This window comes from Argiope bruennichi, chromosome 5 (assembly GCF_947563725.1).
Source record: "Argiope bruennichi chromosome 5, qqArgBrue1.1, whole genome shotgun sequence".
In the NCBI taxonomy this organism is placed as follows: Eukaryota; Metazoa; Arthropoda; class Arachnida; order Araneae; family Araneidae; genus Argiope; species Argiope bruennichi.
Genome location: NC_079155.1, coordinates 59,384,423 through 59,401,472, shown reverse-complemented (window position 1 = coordinate 59,401,472; position 17,050 = coordinate 59,384,423). Strand labels below are relative to the sequence as shown.

Below are 17,050 nucleotides of genomic sequence, written 5' to 3'. Positions count from 1 at the left end.
TTTGTTTGCCATGTTTGTTTTTCAAGCAAAATAAGTCGTAAAGGATTTCTTGGGCATCTAGGTATAAATTTGTTAGTGAACGGTTAATATATTTTCGAAAACTAATGATTGTTTGTCAAGAAATCTTCACTCAAAAAACGTATTTGCATAATTTCTAGTCTTGCATCCGAGTTTTTCTGTTGGAAAATGAATATGTCAGTTATTTGGCTTCCATGAATGGTTGAAAACTTATTTCAAGTTTCATGAAATTACATTATTCATTTTTATAATTTATTATTCAGAAATACGTCTGTATTTTAAATAAAACAAAATTTATTTAGTTATTTTTTGTATACAAAAGGTACACTGTAGGTTCATGAATATTTTAACAGTAAAGGAATTGATGATAATTTAAAAGAAATCTTGAAAATTCCGATTTTTCATTTAGTAATCCAAGCTATATCTTTTTTGTATTTTGGAAAATTACAAATTTTTTATATAACTTAAAACTCCATATGTATAACTCTTTATGCGTCTCCATCATTCAGCTAGATTTCTTTTTTTTTTAATTTGCATATAACGATATTTCAGAGTAATGTATTTTCGAGAAACCTACAAGTCAAGTGGATTTAATATATTTATAAATTAAAATAAAATTATTTTTACCTCTGCCAAATCCAAATTGCGGTAAATTTTAAAAATCTTTAAATTTTTATTTTATTTTATTTATTTGATTTAATGTTTATTTTCTTGTGCTTAAATGTGGCATCATTAAGCTTACCATATTCCATTTCATTTTTTAGAATGGAAAGATATAATTTAATCTATCCAAACATTTTGGGCTTAAGCATTTTGTTACCTATTTATTAAAAAAATTAAAAATTGTACGTATCTCTGTATATACTGATATTTTCTTTTATTTTCTAACGTAAGAAATAATGGCAATAATACATATAAATGGGAAGAAATAATCATAACAATACGGAAAAAATCATGATAATAATAAAACAAAACACAACTAGAAATTACTATAGCTATAACACTGACCAGGAAAAACTTCCGGACATAATTTTTTTCATCTATTTCATGATAAATCCTCATGCTCCATCGTTTCGATTTATCTACAGTCAAAGACTGGGTGAATAACTGCACGAAGAAAGAACATAAAAGTGACTAACCTTTTCATATGCATATTATTTTAAAAGAAAAAGGTTTAGTAAAAAGTTATAAGTTATTGTATAAATTAGAAATGCAATTTTCATGTAAAAATTTAATAAATTATTGACATTTGATATAATTAAGAATCAAACAATTTTAATGAATCAAAAATTTGAACAGTAATTTCCCATACTTATTTCCTATCCCAGCAAAATTTCCGATTCTTATGTTAAAACATAAAGTACTTTAAATGTAATAACATCAGCAGTCACATTATTAAATATCCGACTCTACATATAAACAAAAACAGTAGAGAACGACTTTTTTACACATAAGCAACATTAGTACAGAAAAATTTCTGTAATTAATTCAAAGGTCTAAACAGCAGCCTACAATTTGGTCAATATTTTCTTCCCAAAAGTTTCAACATTTTCCCTGTCCAAAGAGTTTTAGTAAAACTAAGTCGCCTCGTCCGTATAATTGTTTAGAATGGGCAAAATTTTTAATACCTCTGTAAAGATGCATGAAAAGCTATATTTTTCTCAATATTGTTGCATCTTGCTCCCAGAGATATTTCTTTTTTTAAATCAAAAGTACTGTGCTGTCAATATTTTAAATGGCACTTTGAGATAATTACAGTCCAGTAAATTCACAAAATATTGTACATTTATTTTAAATTAAATCAGAGTAAGGCTGCTTTTATTCAATGATTGAAAAGAAGTATATTCTGACCTCACGAATGTACCATTATTTCTAACTTTTTGTCTCATTCTATTGTTGCATCTAAAGAATGTTTTCTTCGCTCGCTTTTAAAACTGCTTCTGTTTAAAAAAAGAAGATAAGTGTTAAATGATGAGAAAAATCTTTTTTCAAAATATAACAATTGATAGTAACTTAGCAGAAAAAGGTTGTATTTTTCACATACGTATTCATATAAAAATATGAAAAAGTACATATTTAATCAAAAAGTAATCGATTTTTATATTCGAATTTTATTATATGTGTGAACTGTACATTTGTATTAGTGTAGATTAAAAGTTTATTAGTATAAAATAGACTCTTGTCTTTTATGTATTAAAAATAAATATTGCAATTTGTAACGGATAGAAATTAAAATTAAGAATAAATTTAAAGATTAGAAAATAAATTAGTTAAATTATTGAGTCTTAAAAAGAATTATAGCCATATTTTCATCTATGCATTACATGCATGATGTCAGTATGAGCAAACTTTCATTTTTGTAGTAATACATTAATATGATAAATATTCTGTTTTACATTATTTATCGTAAATATAAAAAAATATTTTTATATTTATAATAATTAAGGTAAATATAAAAATTTGCTATATTTATGGTAAATATCCTGATTAAATCCAATTCACCAATAACTTTAGAAGAAAAAATCTCATTCCAATGCTTCTTTGATTGGAAAGCTAAAAGACATTTGTCAGAAGTTTTAACAAAGCCTGTCTATGCTTCTTCCCTGATCCAATCCACTGCATTTCATTAAAGAAGCCGAATCCCTTTCCTCGTCCATATTATCTTTTAAGACGCGCGAATCTACTAACAACATCGAAGCGATGTCCGAAATGAGACGTCTTTCCCATTACTCCTGCTCCCCTGATCCCCTAGGGAGCTTTTTTGAACGAAAGGTGCGATGCTATCAATCTTTCGAATGGCTGCGTGCACCATTTTGGGGGGAGTTGAGACACTTGAAATCCGCCATGTTTTTTGCTCATTCGACGCTTACCTGGCGATTTCAGGTGATCCATCTTCCGCCAGACAAGGGAACCTGCGATGTTGTTGTTCCCCTGTGATGGATGTCACACAAATGTAGATAAATATTTCAGTTTACTTGGGCAAACTGAAGGTTTGGGGAGTTTTTGTGCTTAGCCTTCCGTGAAATCGCGTCCAAGAGGTGATGTAAGTCTGATGCACGGAAATGATTGAATGGAAGCGTTGTGTGGAATATAAATGAGACATGGAACACGTTTTTTCCGGGGTCTCTAATGACCGGGCAATTATTCTTCAAGTAATCTGGAAAACTTGATTGTTCGTAACTATGGAAAGTAGAGTATGATTCTAAATTCCTAGCAGTTGGGTTCAAGTAAGGACAAAGGAAATCAGATATTATAATTTACGTGGAAAACTCTATCTAAGTGGGAGTTTTTTTTTTTTTTTGTTAGTTAGTAATTTTAGTTTTGTGATCATTAATGAATTAAAGCCAAATAGTTCCATTTTTCTTATATTCTTATACATATTTGTCTGCAAAAAATAATTAAACCAGTGCAGAAGATCTCGCCTATAACCTGAATAAATTATGGGAAATTAAGTATGCCCAATCAATAAAAAAAATGGAACACGTTTTTTCCATGGTCTGGAATACCCGAGCAATTATCCTTCAAGTATTCTGGAAAACTTGATTGTTCGTAACTATGAGAAGTAGAGTATGATTCCAAATTCCTAGAGTAAGAAGTTCAAGTAAGGGCAAAGGAAATCAGATACCATTATTTACCTGATAAACTGCATCTAAGTGGGAGTTTTTTGTTAATAGTTTTAACTTTGAAATCATTAATGAATTAGAGACAAACAATTTCTTTTTTCTGAAATTCTTATATATATTTATCTATAAAAAATAATTAAAAATAATTAAAATAATTAAATAATTAAAATAAAATTAAAAATAATATTTATCTATAAAAAATAATTTTATAACCTGAAAAAGTTATAGAAAATTAAGTATGCTCCATCAATGAAAATTGAACTTGTTTTTCCCGTGGTTTCTATAAACCGGGCAATTATTCTTCAAGTAATCTGGAAAACTTGATTGTTCGTAACTATGGAAAGTAGAGTATGATTTCAAATTCTTAGCAATTGGATTCAAGTAAGGACAAAGAAAATCAGATACCACAATTCGCGTGATAAACTGCATCGTGAGTGGTAGTTTTTTGTTAGTTAGTTTTTTAATTTTGGGATCATTAAAGTATTAGCGACAAATAATTTCTTTTTTCTTATATTCTTATACATATTTCAGTGAAAGAAAATAATTAAACAGGTACAGGTAAAACCCTGTCGTATATCCTGAATAAATTATAGGAAATTATGTATGCTCCATGAATAAAAATTTCAAACATTTTTGCAAAATATCTCAAGAAATAATATTTTAAGATTGAAGTGATTTTTAGCTGGGTGTTTGCATTAACATTTTCAAACAGTTAAATTAAAGCACGTTACTTTGACACATAAATTAGTTTTTTAAAAAACCATATAAGTGTAAAAATGAATACATTATATCTAATCTGTAATCATAAATACTGTTTAGTAAAAAAAATATATTAAAATTATGCATTTTCATCTTACTATTTTTTCCAATTTAAATTGATAAGAAATATAATTTTAAAAATAAACGGAGCCACACACCAAAATATTACTAATCTTATGAGAGCAGCTTTTGATGTTCAAAAATAAAATAAACAAAATGTGGAGAAAACATGTTTTATGGAGAAAAAATAATGTTTAAATTTTCATCTTGCATATGAAAAAAATGTATCAGCTATCAATTTTAAGGTAAGTTTAAGCATGATAGTATCCGGTTCTACAAAGTATTTCTGAAAGAAAAATATGTACAAAAAAAAAAAACACTCCCACTTCCTTGATAATTTTTAAAATAGCTGAACTGAAAAAAATCTTATTGAATAGTTAAATATTCAACAATATTTAAGGGTAAAAAAAGTCATTTTTCAATATTATAAGAGCAAACTTCATTAACATATTGAGAAGAAGACAGTCAATTTTTTTTATGCTTAAAATTATTTCTTACAAAAATTCATGAATAAGCTTCTTTACTTAATTGACTTAGTTTCCATCTTCTATGACAGTTTCGTTCATTAAGGGAATCGATAATAAGGAAATTTAACTTCAGACATCTTTCTTTGAATTGCTATCAGAAAATACCTAGCCAATCAGACACTAATAGACCGCAACCTATGTGAACTAGAGAGTCGTTAAAGTTGAAATCGGAACGACGGTTAATAAGATTTTAGTTTCAACTATTTTTAATTAAAAGAGACATTTAATTACTACGTGGAGTTTAATGTGACAGCTTTAAAAGATTTTCATTCTGTTTGTGAGCACTGTTGCTGCCCGATTCTTGGAAACAAGCGAAAAAAATCCTATAAAACGAAATTTTAAATTAAAATATGATCATTTTCGTTTTTTTTTCTAAATGTTTCTAATATTATTACATAACTCACTTAAAGACAATGATAATGCCAAAACGTAATTGTATATCAATTGATAACTTTAGAGTCAATACAGACTTGAAAAAATTCGTGTATATTTGGAATACTAACCACAGAACTGCATTCCCTTTTCATTTTATAAATATATGCTTTTCATAATAAAAAATATGTACCTTATAATTTATTTTTCTATCTGTCGTAGTAAATTATAAAAGTATAAATAAATATAAAAGCCTATCTATTTTCTATTGACTGGTTTATATCTTTTCTTATTTGTTTCACAAATTTAAATTTTTTCTTGAAAGAAAATTCAAAAAAAATTAATACTTAATATATTATTTTCTCATAAGTTCCCATGTTTTAAAAATTATGTTGCCTTTCTTTCGCTTAGAAATGTGATTTCAGGTTTTTCATTAAGCATGACATAAAACTCTGCGTGCAATAAGCATTCACTAAAGGTTTTTTTTGTTTTCATTTTTTTTTTTTCATTTACTACTAAAGTATCGGTTAATTTTGTTTTATGCATAACAGTGGAATCAGAATTGATATAAAATTTAACTTGAAATTCATGTGCAATTTTGGGTAATATGTCTCAATAAGTTTTAAAAAATGAAATATGAACACATTTCACTTTGTACATTCATTTAAAACATTTTTAACAGCAATTATTTTATTATTTAAATATTAATATTTTTAACAGCAAATTCCTGCTCCTTTTGAAACTAAAATGACAAATTCAGCTGCCGTAGTGACCAAGTAGACAACTAAAAATTATTTCGTTTTCATTGATTTAGGAAATATAATGCCTTATCTATTTCTCACTTCTTGAATTTGTGCAGGTTAAATAATATATATATTTATATATTCATAAAACGATAAGATGCAATGTTTCTTAATGAAATTATGCGAAATAACCCATCTGTTGTTTTATAAAACATTCGTATAAGAATTTATTTTACCTGTACATATGAAATACGTATTATCTTATTGGTTCATTCGGAAATCGAATTCTTGACCAAGGAAAAAAATCCAAAGGGGAAGAGAAAAAAATAGCATTAAAACTATTTTTCCATCAAATTTGAATCCAAAGCAAAACGATCGAAATAAAAGTAATGTTTTCTTTTGAGAATTCAAGTTAAAATACAATTTGTTGATAAAAACTTCCATGCATCAAAAATAAAATGTATGCATAGGAAAATACACAAGGAATTCATCTTAAAATTCGAGTTAAAATTCAATAACATTTTACCTTAACGTTCCTTATTTGGAATGAACACATTTGTATTTTCTTTAGATACAGGACTTCGATTTAGTGAGAGTTGCTCCAGTTTTTATCGAAAGCATTCATGCATAACGTGTTTTTCACGCAGAACGCTGTAAAACTAATGGAAGAAGACCGTTTGTCAGTTTTTACGATCAACTCAAAGAGGTTTTTATAGGCCAATAAGAAAAGCACTAAACATCTCTGATAAAAAAATCGTTACATTTGTAATTTTATTTTGTTTTTGCGTCATACTTTTTTTTTGCTTTAAAAACCATAAGACTTCAATATCCCGATAGGATTTTAAATTTTCTGGTAATCTATATTTATGGACTTGCATCTATCGAACCTTGGTGAGGAAAAAAAAGCATTTTCTTCTAAAAAAAAGATATATGTATAAACTATCTTAAATTATATGTCTTTGAAAAAGATAATAAATTTTAATGAGTTAGGGCCCTTAATGAAAATTTATGAACCGCACAGTTTTTGTAGCTTCTGTAAGGACTGAAGTTTCTCTTTCTTTTATTAAGTGGCAAAGATTATAAAACTACTGAACCGAAAGGACGGAGTCAATTTGTGGTATTTGAAACGTTAATGTTGTTCACATATTTCTTCGTTCATTTTAAGGGAATATTGAAATTGGATAAAAGGAGATTTGATATGCTTCACAAGCAAGTAATAAAAACCAACTAGTAAAGTATTTTATCAAAGCCTGTGAGGATAATTTAAGTTGCTGATAAGCACTTGTGATAATAAGTGGAATGGATAAAGCGTATATCTTCTTTGAGCAAGAAAGGAGGAGATGCATAAAATTAAAATTATTACATTGCACTTTGTTTATACAATCTATGAATGGTTATTATTAAATACCTTTTAACTGGTTTTAATTTAATTTTTATTAAAATATAACATCGAATGTTAGAATAGTTAAGCATATTTAAATATTTATTTAATTTTTATTAGCTGCCTTTGGCAACCTGCTGCTCACTCAGCATTTATGAACTACATCCTATCTCGACAAAAGAAAATATTATCAATAATATTTGCACAATAAATGTGAATTTCGATTAGTTTGCTATGTAAGAAAAGCGATGAAATAAATTGGCGAAATCGGTCTAATTGTTAAGATTGGGGAACTGTGCGAGTGTTTTTTTTTTTTAATTAGCAATATCTTTTAAAAATGACGTCAAACACTGATGATGTGCCAAATATCCTTAAAATACCTAAAGTAGTACAGTGGCTGTAGCCGGAATATTTATTCATCATTTTTCTCCATGGAGATTGTACTGTGTAGTAGTGCTTCTGATATTTCTCTTTAAACTATTGTACGATGGGAACAGATAAGTACAGGCGACATATCTGGCCATCATAAATTCTCATACAAACTAAAAAAAAAAGGCAAAATAGGTTTAACAGTTGAATTGTTTATCGGTCGTGCTAATTATTTTAATTTATAGATAATTTGCATATTTTCTTTTTTGAAACTTTTATGAAACCTTAAATTTTTTCAAAGTGAGTTAAAATGTATAGAGAATTTATATTTTTCTTATAATACTGAAATATAACCTTAATGATTAATTTTATATTTTTTGCCCGTTGATTTTATCTTTTATTCTTTCTCTTCATAATTCGAAAGCATTTAAATGAATGAATTAAAAGTTATGATTTAAGTTGATAAAAAAAAGTGACTAAATTTCAATTTTGAGATGTTATTTAAGAAGTTTTGATCGAAATAAATAAGTGAAAGATTTCCGAAAAATATATATAATCATCAAATGGAACAATTGGTTCAGGAGAAGTATTCGTTTGGCTACTTTAAATTTCAAGTATTTGACATGTTAAATTTAAATATTGGCTAAGCAGCAGAAAATTAGACGATAACTAAAGACAGTTTTGTCTCTTTAATATTCGCAGCCTATATTAGATTTGAAAATATTAGTAATAATTATTTATAACGGCTAATTGATTTTTTTTTCTATAAAGTATGTATGTATCACGATTGCATTGAATACTCACATCATATGTCAATAAATATGGCTTCCTGTGCTAAGGCTATAATAACTTAAAAAATATGGTTATTCGATAAATTTTGTGTTGTTACTTTTTTCCAGTTACAATTTCACGTTGCTGTAATAAAATAACTTTCAATAATTCATGTGTAATAGTAAATAGCAGGAAACAGAAAAACACATAAGTTGTCTCTTAAACTTTGAAATTCTTTTTACGGAAGATCGATTTCTTTTTTTGGCATTCAAAAAATATATGCAATTGACGAAATTTATGCTCAGAAACTTTATGAGAATGGGTCATTTGAAGGAAATTTTTCTTCCAAGAAATGTGGTTAAAATGTTTTCCTGGCATGATTTCTTGGCAAACTGAACTGGAAAAGTTTAAAGTTAAAAGAATAGACAAAATTGTCCAAGATGGAGTAAAATAAAAAAAAAGAATAAAATCTTTTGTATTCTTTCTCTGTTCAAATTTCGTTTTCTATGTATTTACAGAAACATTTAGAAATACATAATGATTTTACAACAGCTGAAACTCTAGAACCATAGTTTTGAAGAATTTCCAGTTTCGTATTTGGAATTCAAAGTTATTTTAATGTTTCTTTTGGATAAATTGAAACTTTTATAATGTCTTTAAAATATTGAGTTGCCTTTCTATAATAGTTGATAGAATTTTTTTTTAATGTATGCATTATTTCAATTTTTTTCATGGTAACAAAACACTTTGTGAATAACTGCAGAAAATGCATAGATCATCGGTTTATTACCAAAAAGACCGTAATTTTAAAGAAAATATTTTTTTTTATTTTTCTTTTCTTTAATGTAATAATAAAAGATTTCTCCTACCATATAAATGATTTACCTCCTACAATATTTTATAAGCTATCCTCTCGCCCCATACATGCATTGAAATATCTTATTTTAAATTAATAAAGAAATATAAAATCATTCATAGCCGTCTTATTGTGTTCTCTCTTGTTGCAATAAAATTAAAATATTTAAGTACAGACTATTTGACAAACAATAGAGCTTAAAAATAGTGCAAATGATACAAATATGGTATAACATTTCCATTGGGTAAAATAATCATGACTAGAAATTTAAGAATAATATTTGAAGAATATAATATTTGAAGAATATTATTGTTAAATTTTTCAATGAAACGTGTTAGAAAATGATCACAAAGCAAAAGTCAACAAAATTTAAATATACATTTTTTAGTTAAAATTCTTAAACAAATTTCATTTAAGCGGATGACAAACATGGAACATTTAAATATCGGTTATGGAAATAAGCAAAAAGGTAAAAAACATAGTGTATTTTTATAATAGAAATTAAATGCATTATATGCTTGATTCCAGAAAATTTATGATGGAAAACTTTTATATCTAAATGTAGTCAATAAAATAAAGAAAAGTTTATTAAACGGTTTAATTCTAAGCTTATATTTCACAACTAACTTCTACTAGAGTAACGAATACATTCCGTTCTAAATTGAAAGTATCGTTGATTACAGACGTGCTTGTTTATTTGTACAAGCCCCGGGTTTATTTATTTATTTAGAGATGATGCCAAGATGATGGCATTATTCAGATTAAGCCGATTTGTTCATAAGTTTCTAAGATTTCTCCAAAATGGTTATATTGTTTGGTTTATTTGGCGATTTTCAGATCACGTCAGAATTGCCAATATTTAGTTTTCAATCGCCAAGTAGGCGAGGGTTCGTGTTTTCAAGATATTTATCGCATGAGTCTTAACAACAAACCAATACCAATAAATCCCATAGTATGTTATGTTATGTTACATCAATGTCCTGAACCTACAATTAAAAATCAATGTGAAAATATTAAAGAGAGGATGATTCAGAAATTAATTTTTCCCAAAATGCAGAGTTTTTTTGTTACGAAAACATTGTGGTTACTGTAACACAACCCATATTACTAATGGCTATTCAAAAGGAAACATATCATCTTGGCTCCATTAGATTTCAATCTCTTAACAAACAAATTCAATACACCTATTCACAAGAAATACTTGAAGAAACAACGAATAAAAAGGTTACAATGATTTTTTTCACTTGTTTCCGTAATTTATTGTACCTGTCCTTTTATTATGAGAGTTGCACTTTTACCTTTTTAAATTTCATTGATATTTTAATCTTTTGACATTTTTGGAAAATTTCTTTTCTGGGATGTAATTTGCATTTTTAAGACCACTGATACTATTCATTATTTGTCTTCCCTATAATCATATTTTTAATTTTAAATTGTATGACTGAATTGTATTAGATACATTTTTACCATTTGTTTGGCGCAGCATAGCCATATTTGGCTCTTGCGCCACTAAATCTCAAAATACCTACCTACCTACCTCTTAACAAAGATCTCTATTCCAAATGATCCATTTTGATTCCATATTCGATAAAGGTAAATTTATACGTATAAATATTCGATAAAGATATATCTGTACCCCAATTCTATATTTGTAGTATTTCCTTTAAATTATTAGTCCACAAACACAACATTATCTCTTTAAACTTAGGATACAAATATTTTATTCCTAACAACTTGCATATTGCATATATATATATACAGCACATATTATGGCTGGCTCACTATTTTTGAAAAGTTTATGGGGAATTTCCATGTTTATGTAATATTTCTCCATTAAATAAGCATGTATCGTAAGAGTAAAATACATTCAGGGGAATGCATTCAGCACTCTATGATCTACTTATTATAAATTAACAAATGAGTTTCTATTCAAATTACCACACATGCATGGTTCTGAAAATTTCATAATGCTATTTGCATCACAATAATATTTTTACTACATTACATATAATGTCCCGTCTCAAATCTGCACAAGTCAAACATTACCTATTATCTACATGTTTTGTATTTATATAAAATGTATATGATATTCAAATATTATATTATATACATGAATCAACCATTTATAATATTCAAACGATATTCTATGTTGCATATCTGCCATATTAATATTCCGATTAGTAAAAATGTTAATTATGCTCTCACTCACACACACACGCACGCACACACATATATATGATTATTATTTTCAGAATAATGCCTAAAATTACTCATTATGCTTAACTTAAATTAAAAATTTATAAATTCCTGCTCATGAATTTTCAATATATTATGTTTAAAGATCAAACTTTATTCAAGATTTAAGTCGTAATTTAGCAGTATTATACACTTTCTGTTATTTGTGTGCAAGTTCTCTAAAAGAATCAAGCTAAAAGACGAAACGTTTACATGCGAATACAAACTACCAGCTTCATTTAACATCTAATTCCAACTGTCAACTTGATGTTGACTAATGCAATATCTTCATTTTCTTATTTACAGAAAAACGTAGCAATTATAATTTCTTAACTTTCCGCATATTCTAATTATCTAAAGAGTATGTGAAAGAGTACTTCATTTCTTAGCTTTGAATCATAGAAAGGAAAGCCGTAATTAAATAACTGCATTAGCATTAAGTTTTGTAAGTTAGTTTTAGTATAGTTTAAGTATAGTTAAGTATAGTTTAAGTATAATTTTGATTGCATCACAAAGGTGAAGAGTATTGTGGCAAATATTGTATAAAAGTATTTTCAAATGTTTGTTGAGATTCAAGATAAAATAAATGATAGCATAATTGAAAAGGTATTTTTTTTATTTTAAAACTATGAGAGAATGATATTTGTAAGAAAACATTTAAAAAACATTTAGGTTAACTTTTAATTATTTAAAATTAAAGTTCAAAGTTCGAAAAGATGGCATTGAGATGTACATGTTCACTCGCCAATGTGTATTTGTACTAAATTCCTTAAATTTGGATCCAGTCATTTGACCTGATGAGCGTCAAAGAACACACATCTCATTATGTTGAGATATAAACTCACAGTTTCTACCCTATTACACATATATACACATGCTCCATTATGTTTATTGAATATATATATATATATATATATATATATATATATATATATATATATATATATATATATATATATATATATATATATATATATATATATATATATATAGATAGATAGATAGATAGATAGATAGATAGATAGATAGATATGCACAGTTATATATTTAACTAATAATGTCTCCATCAGATTTTAAGTTAAGATCTTACTGATTACAATCATTAAGCTTTATTTTTCAAATGCATTTATCATATAAAATCTGCGTAAATGCACTGTTTCCTTCGCGTACTGCACGATACTTATCAATTGAATACTTACGTGCGAACTAGATATTTCAAATGAAACATTATTACTTTCAGAACCAAACCATTCTGACTAAGTCTTTACAACTTATTCCGTTCTTTTCTCTTTACAGTCACGCCTTCTCCCCCTGAAATGGAAGTTGAAGGCAAGAAAGTCCGAAACGGTAGCACCGTTGGACCTTACGTCGAAGGCTCAACCTTCGTCCTCGAGTGTAAATCATCTGGCGGACGTCCAGCCCCGGAAGTGACGTGGTGGAATGGAACGAAGCCTCTTCCGGTTAAAACCACAGTGGCACCGGAAGGGAATGGGACCTATTTTGTTACTTCGACTGCTCGCTTTGTCCTTTCTCGATGGGATCTTGGCGGGAAAGTGGAATGTCGTGTTCGTAGTAATGCCTCGTCACATCCTGTGCATCAATGGATCAAGCTTGACATTCATGGTAATTCAATGTTGTTTTTATAGGGAAGAAATTTTTCGCTTATATAAAAGGAAAAAAAAAAAAAAAAAAAATGCAAGGTTTTGAGCAGAAGCTGTTCAAACCCCAAAAGATAGAAAACACATTTTTTTTTTTTTTTTTTTTTTTTTTAAGGATTTTACTATTTAAGAAAAAGATACAATGATAGAAGCATATAAAAACATCCTGAGTTATCATTTAATCTTTTCCTGGTTTCAAAAAAAAAAAAAAAAAATGCGAACGCAACTATAGCACTTAGGCACGTATATTTATTTATCAACAGGACCCGAATATCAAATTAGCAATATAGGCAACTGCCTAGGGGTCCACAGTTTTACGGGCCCAAGAGGCCTCGAAGCTCTCTTACAATATTTGTTCTTGCACTGAATTTACGAAGGGTGAATAAATTTGAGCAGACGGTCTTCGACAATTCGGTGAAAGTATAATCAAGTATTTTTTTTTAATGTTAGAGTATTATTCAAGCATTCTTAATTAATTATCGTTTGTAAGTTTTGTATTACGTTGCTGCATAGCTATAAAAAAGTTGCTTCACAGCTTAAATGACATCGGTTTCTATATTTCAATAATATTCAGGTTCTGTTAAAAAGTTTTGAAATTCCTTTAACATTCTTCACAAATTTAGAGTTAAAGTTTTTAATTTCGTATCTTTGATACGTCCTCTCCTTCTCTCTCTCTACAGTAACAAATTCTCTTGAAAATGATTCACTCGCTATTGTTGTAATATTTCAGTTTTTCAAAATTTTCAACTTAAAACTGCTTATGTAGAGCTTAAATAATTTTAAGCATTAATTCGGCCTTGATTATCAATTATAAATACTATCATCGAATCTCCATTCAGATGAATTACCCCAGAAAATTTCTGAGTGTGAAGATTTTGTAATTGAAAGAATTCTTAGTGCTATTCTAATTTGCAACAAGGATTTACCAATCTTTAACACAATTATGGCATTTATTTTTGTAGTAATCAATGTTTCAATATCATCAAGCAAAATTCCAAACATCAATAAAAATACCTGTTTCCCTTGAGTAGGAATAGCCTATTAGGATTTGTAATCCATTTCGTCACATTTGTCTTCAAAAAGGATCTTTCGAAGTTCTTGGGTTTTTCGATAGTCTGACATAATCTCAAAATGAATTATTTGATTCCTATCTGTATAAAATTAAGTAATCTACAGTTAGAAATGCTTAAAATGAAATAAGGTGTCCATTTAAAGACAACCGCATTCACAGCATGCATTAAATGGTGATATGACACCAAACGCTATTTTAACCGCCAACTTTTTTTATGATAGAGAGTTGTTCAGATAATAAATTAATTTCAATTTACAAATTAACATGCTTTTAATTAAGGCCCATTTTGCATTAATTAAAACCATATTTATATTGCCAAACCATAAATGTATAAATTGCATATCCATAAGTCCCCTGATCAAATTTCATTAATTTGATAAGTCCCCTGATCAAACTAGTGCACCGGTATTTCAATGAATACATATATCAATTTAGCAAGGATGTTTATGAATCCGAACTTTGTTTTAATATATATATATATATATATATATATATATATATATATATATATATATATATATATATATATATATATATATATATATATATATATATATATATATATATATATATATATATATATATATATATATATATATATATATATATATATATATATATATATATATATATATATATCATCAATGATTACAGAATTCATGAGACCACAAAATCCAATGCTCTTTTTCCGCTCATTGGCATCATTTCATTAAAAAGTGTATTTTGATTTACTGCTAAAATTTATGGACTAATTGTGCTAGGTATTCTAAGATTTAATAATATCGAAAAGCAATAGTATAAAATTACAAAATTGCTACATTCAACGACTACTTCATGCTAATGTATTAAAATTAAGAAGAGGCATTGTGTTAACCATAGTTAATCCAAGAAATTCACTTTTTTGTTAAAAGAAAATGAAATTCATCAAAGAATTATGAGAAAGCTACTTTCAAATAAAATACTTTTCCAAATCTTTAAATCAGAGGACTGAATATTCAACCACAATATAGTGGCGATACAAGGATATAAGGGATCTAGTGGAACAAATTTCAGCAAACCTTCTTTATTTTTGTCATTACAAAAATTAAAAGCACTACTATTATACTAACGAATATATATTTTTTTAAATTTGAAATCCCTCTCAAAACTAAATTAACGGACTTTTAAGTCCAATCTTTGCATTTCACTGGCATGCCGTTGCAATATTTTCTTCGATCTAATTTTTCAACAAATAACAATAATCATTTGGTTCATTTTGCTTATTTAATATAGTAAAAAAAAAAAAAAAAAAAAAAAAAAAAAAAAAAAAAAAAAACCTTTATTTCACTAGATTAATATAATTTCGTTTCATTAATTAATAAGGCTTCTGATTAATATAAGTAAATTAGAAAAGTAAGTGCAGAAAAAATGAATTTTATTTCAAAATTATCAGCAAAAAAAAATGTTCAATATATTTATTTTCTGAACAGTCTTCATATAACAGTTTGAATTTTGTTTCTTGTTTTGGAAAGTTGCATTGATTTTTATGTTTGTATAATACGTGATTTTATGCTATTTGACATCTACAAATGTGATCTTCGTAAATATTAAAATTTGGTAGAATTTTTCTTATGAAAAACATCGTAAACAAAAATTTAATAAAAAAAACTTTTGTTCAAATTTGATATATTAATTTTTAATATATTCTTCAATCATAAAATTAGTAACCTAATCATTTAGAAATACTCTACAGTTGTTTAAATGCTTCAAAATTAAAAAAAAATCATAGTATTTGTCACTTGAAGAAGATCTTGTAGTTTTAGTTTAGGCACTAATAAATATATTAATTAAGATATCTGCAATATTTTGATCTAGTCATTTGATACATTTTTTTATTTTGCCTTATACTGTTTTTTAGCCAAAAATAAAACTTTTTTTTTTCAATTTTTAATTGATATTTTACTGGCATATTGTTTTTTCTTAATCTGTTTGATTCATAAGTTCAAAAATAATACAATTTTAAAACATTTCCCAAATAATTCCCTCCGAACTAAGCCACGTGCTTTAAATATGATATCATTAAAAGTAATCCAGTAAGAATATTATATACAACAATTTTCAATATATTAAACTAAAATTATACTTTAATATGCTATGAAAATAAATTCTCAGTCCTAAATTAATCATCCATTGTGTTTTGTCACTAGATAGTATTATTCCGTTATTTTAAAATATAAATGCAACTAGCAAAAATACTTATACTAAGCAACTTATTACAAATTAGCATATACTAAAATAGACGAAATAATTCACTGAAAGGGGTCTTAACATATTAAATATTATGGAGAGTTGAAGCATTCAAGTCCTTGATGAGAAATAACTACTCGAAAATCATTCATTTCACACTTTCATAATTGGGATCCACGGTCGAAAGTTTTCAGGCGTTGATGAAAGAGTGAAGCGTGGCTCCTTGTTAATTACAGTTACAGAACGGTGGCCAAAATATGGGGTCCCAATTAGTAATTTTCACGAATTTTTAGTTGCTATATATTACGTCTGTCAAAATGAGAAGTTATGAAGTCGAAATTTTAATTTAAAAATTCCTCATCAACATATTCTAGTCTTAC

At 27.1% G+C, this 17,050-nt stretch overlaps 1 protein-coding gene across 1 annotated transcript in view; it reads left to right on the top strand.

The window, feature by feature from the left end:
- LOC129969346 (B-cell receptor CD22-like) overlaps positions 1-17,050 on the top strand; it is a 297,654-nt gene that overhangs the window by 160,605 nt on the left and 119,999 nt on the right. The window contains exon 3 of the mRNA XM_056083883.1: positions 13,011-13,337. Within this exon, the coding sequence (XP_055939858.1) occupies positions 13,011-13,337 (327 nt within the window). The remainder of the gene's footprint in view (positions 1-13,010; positions 13,338-17,050) is intronic.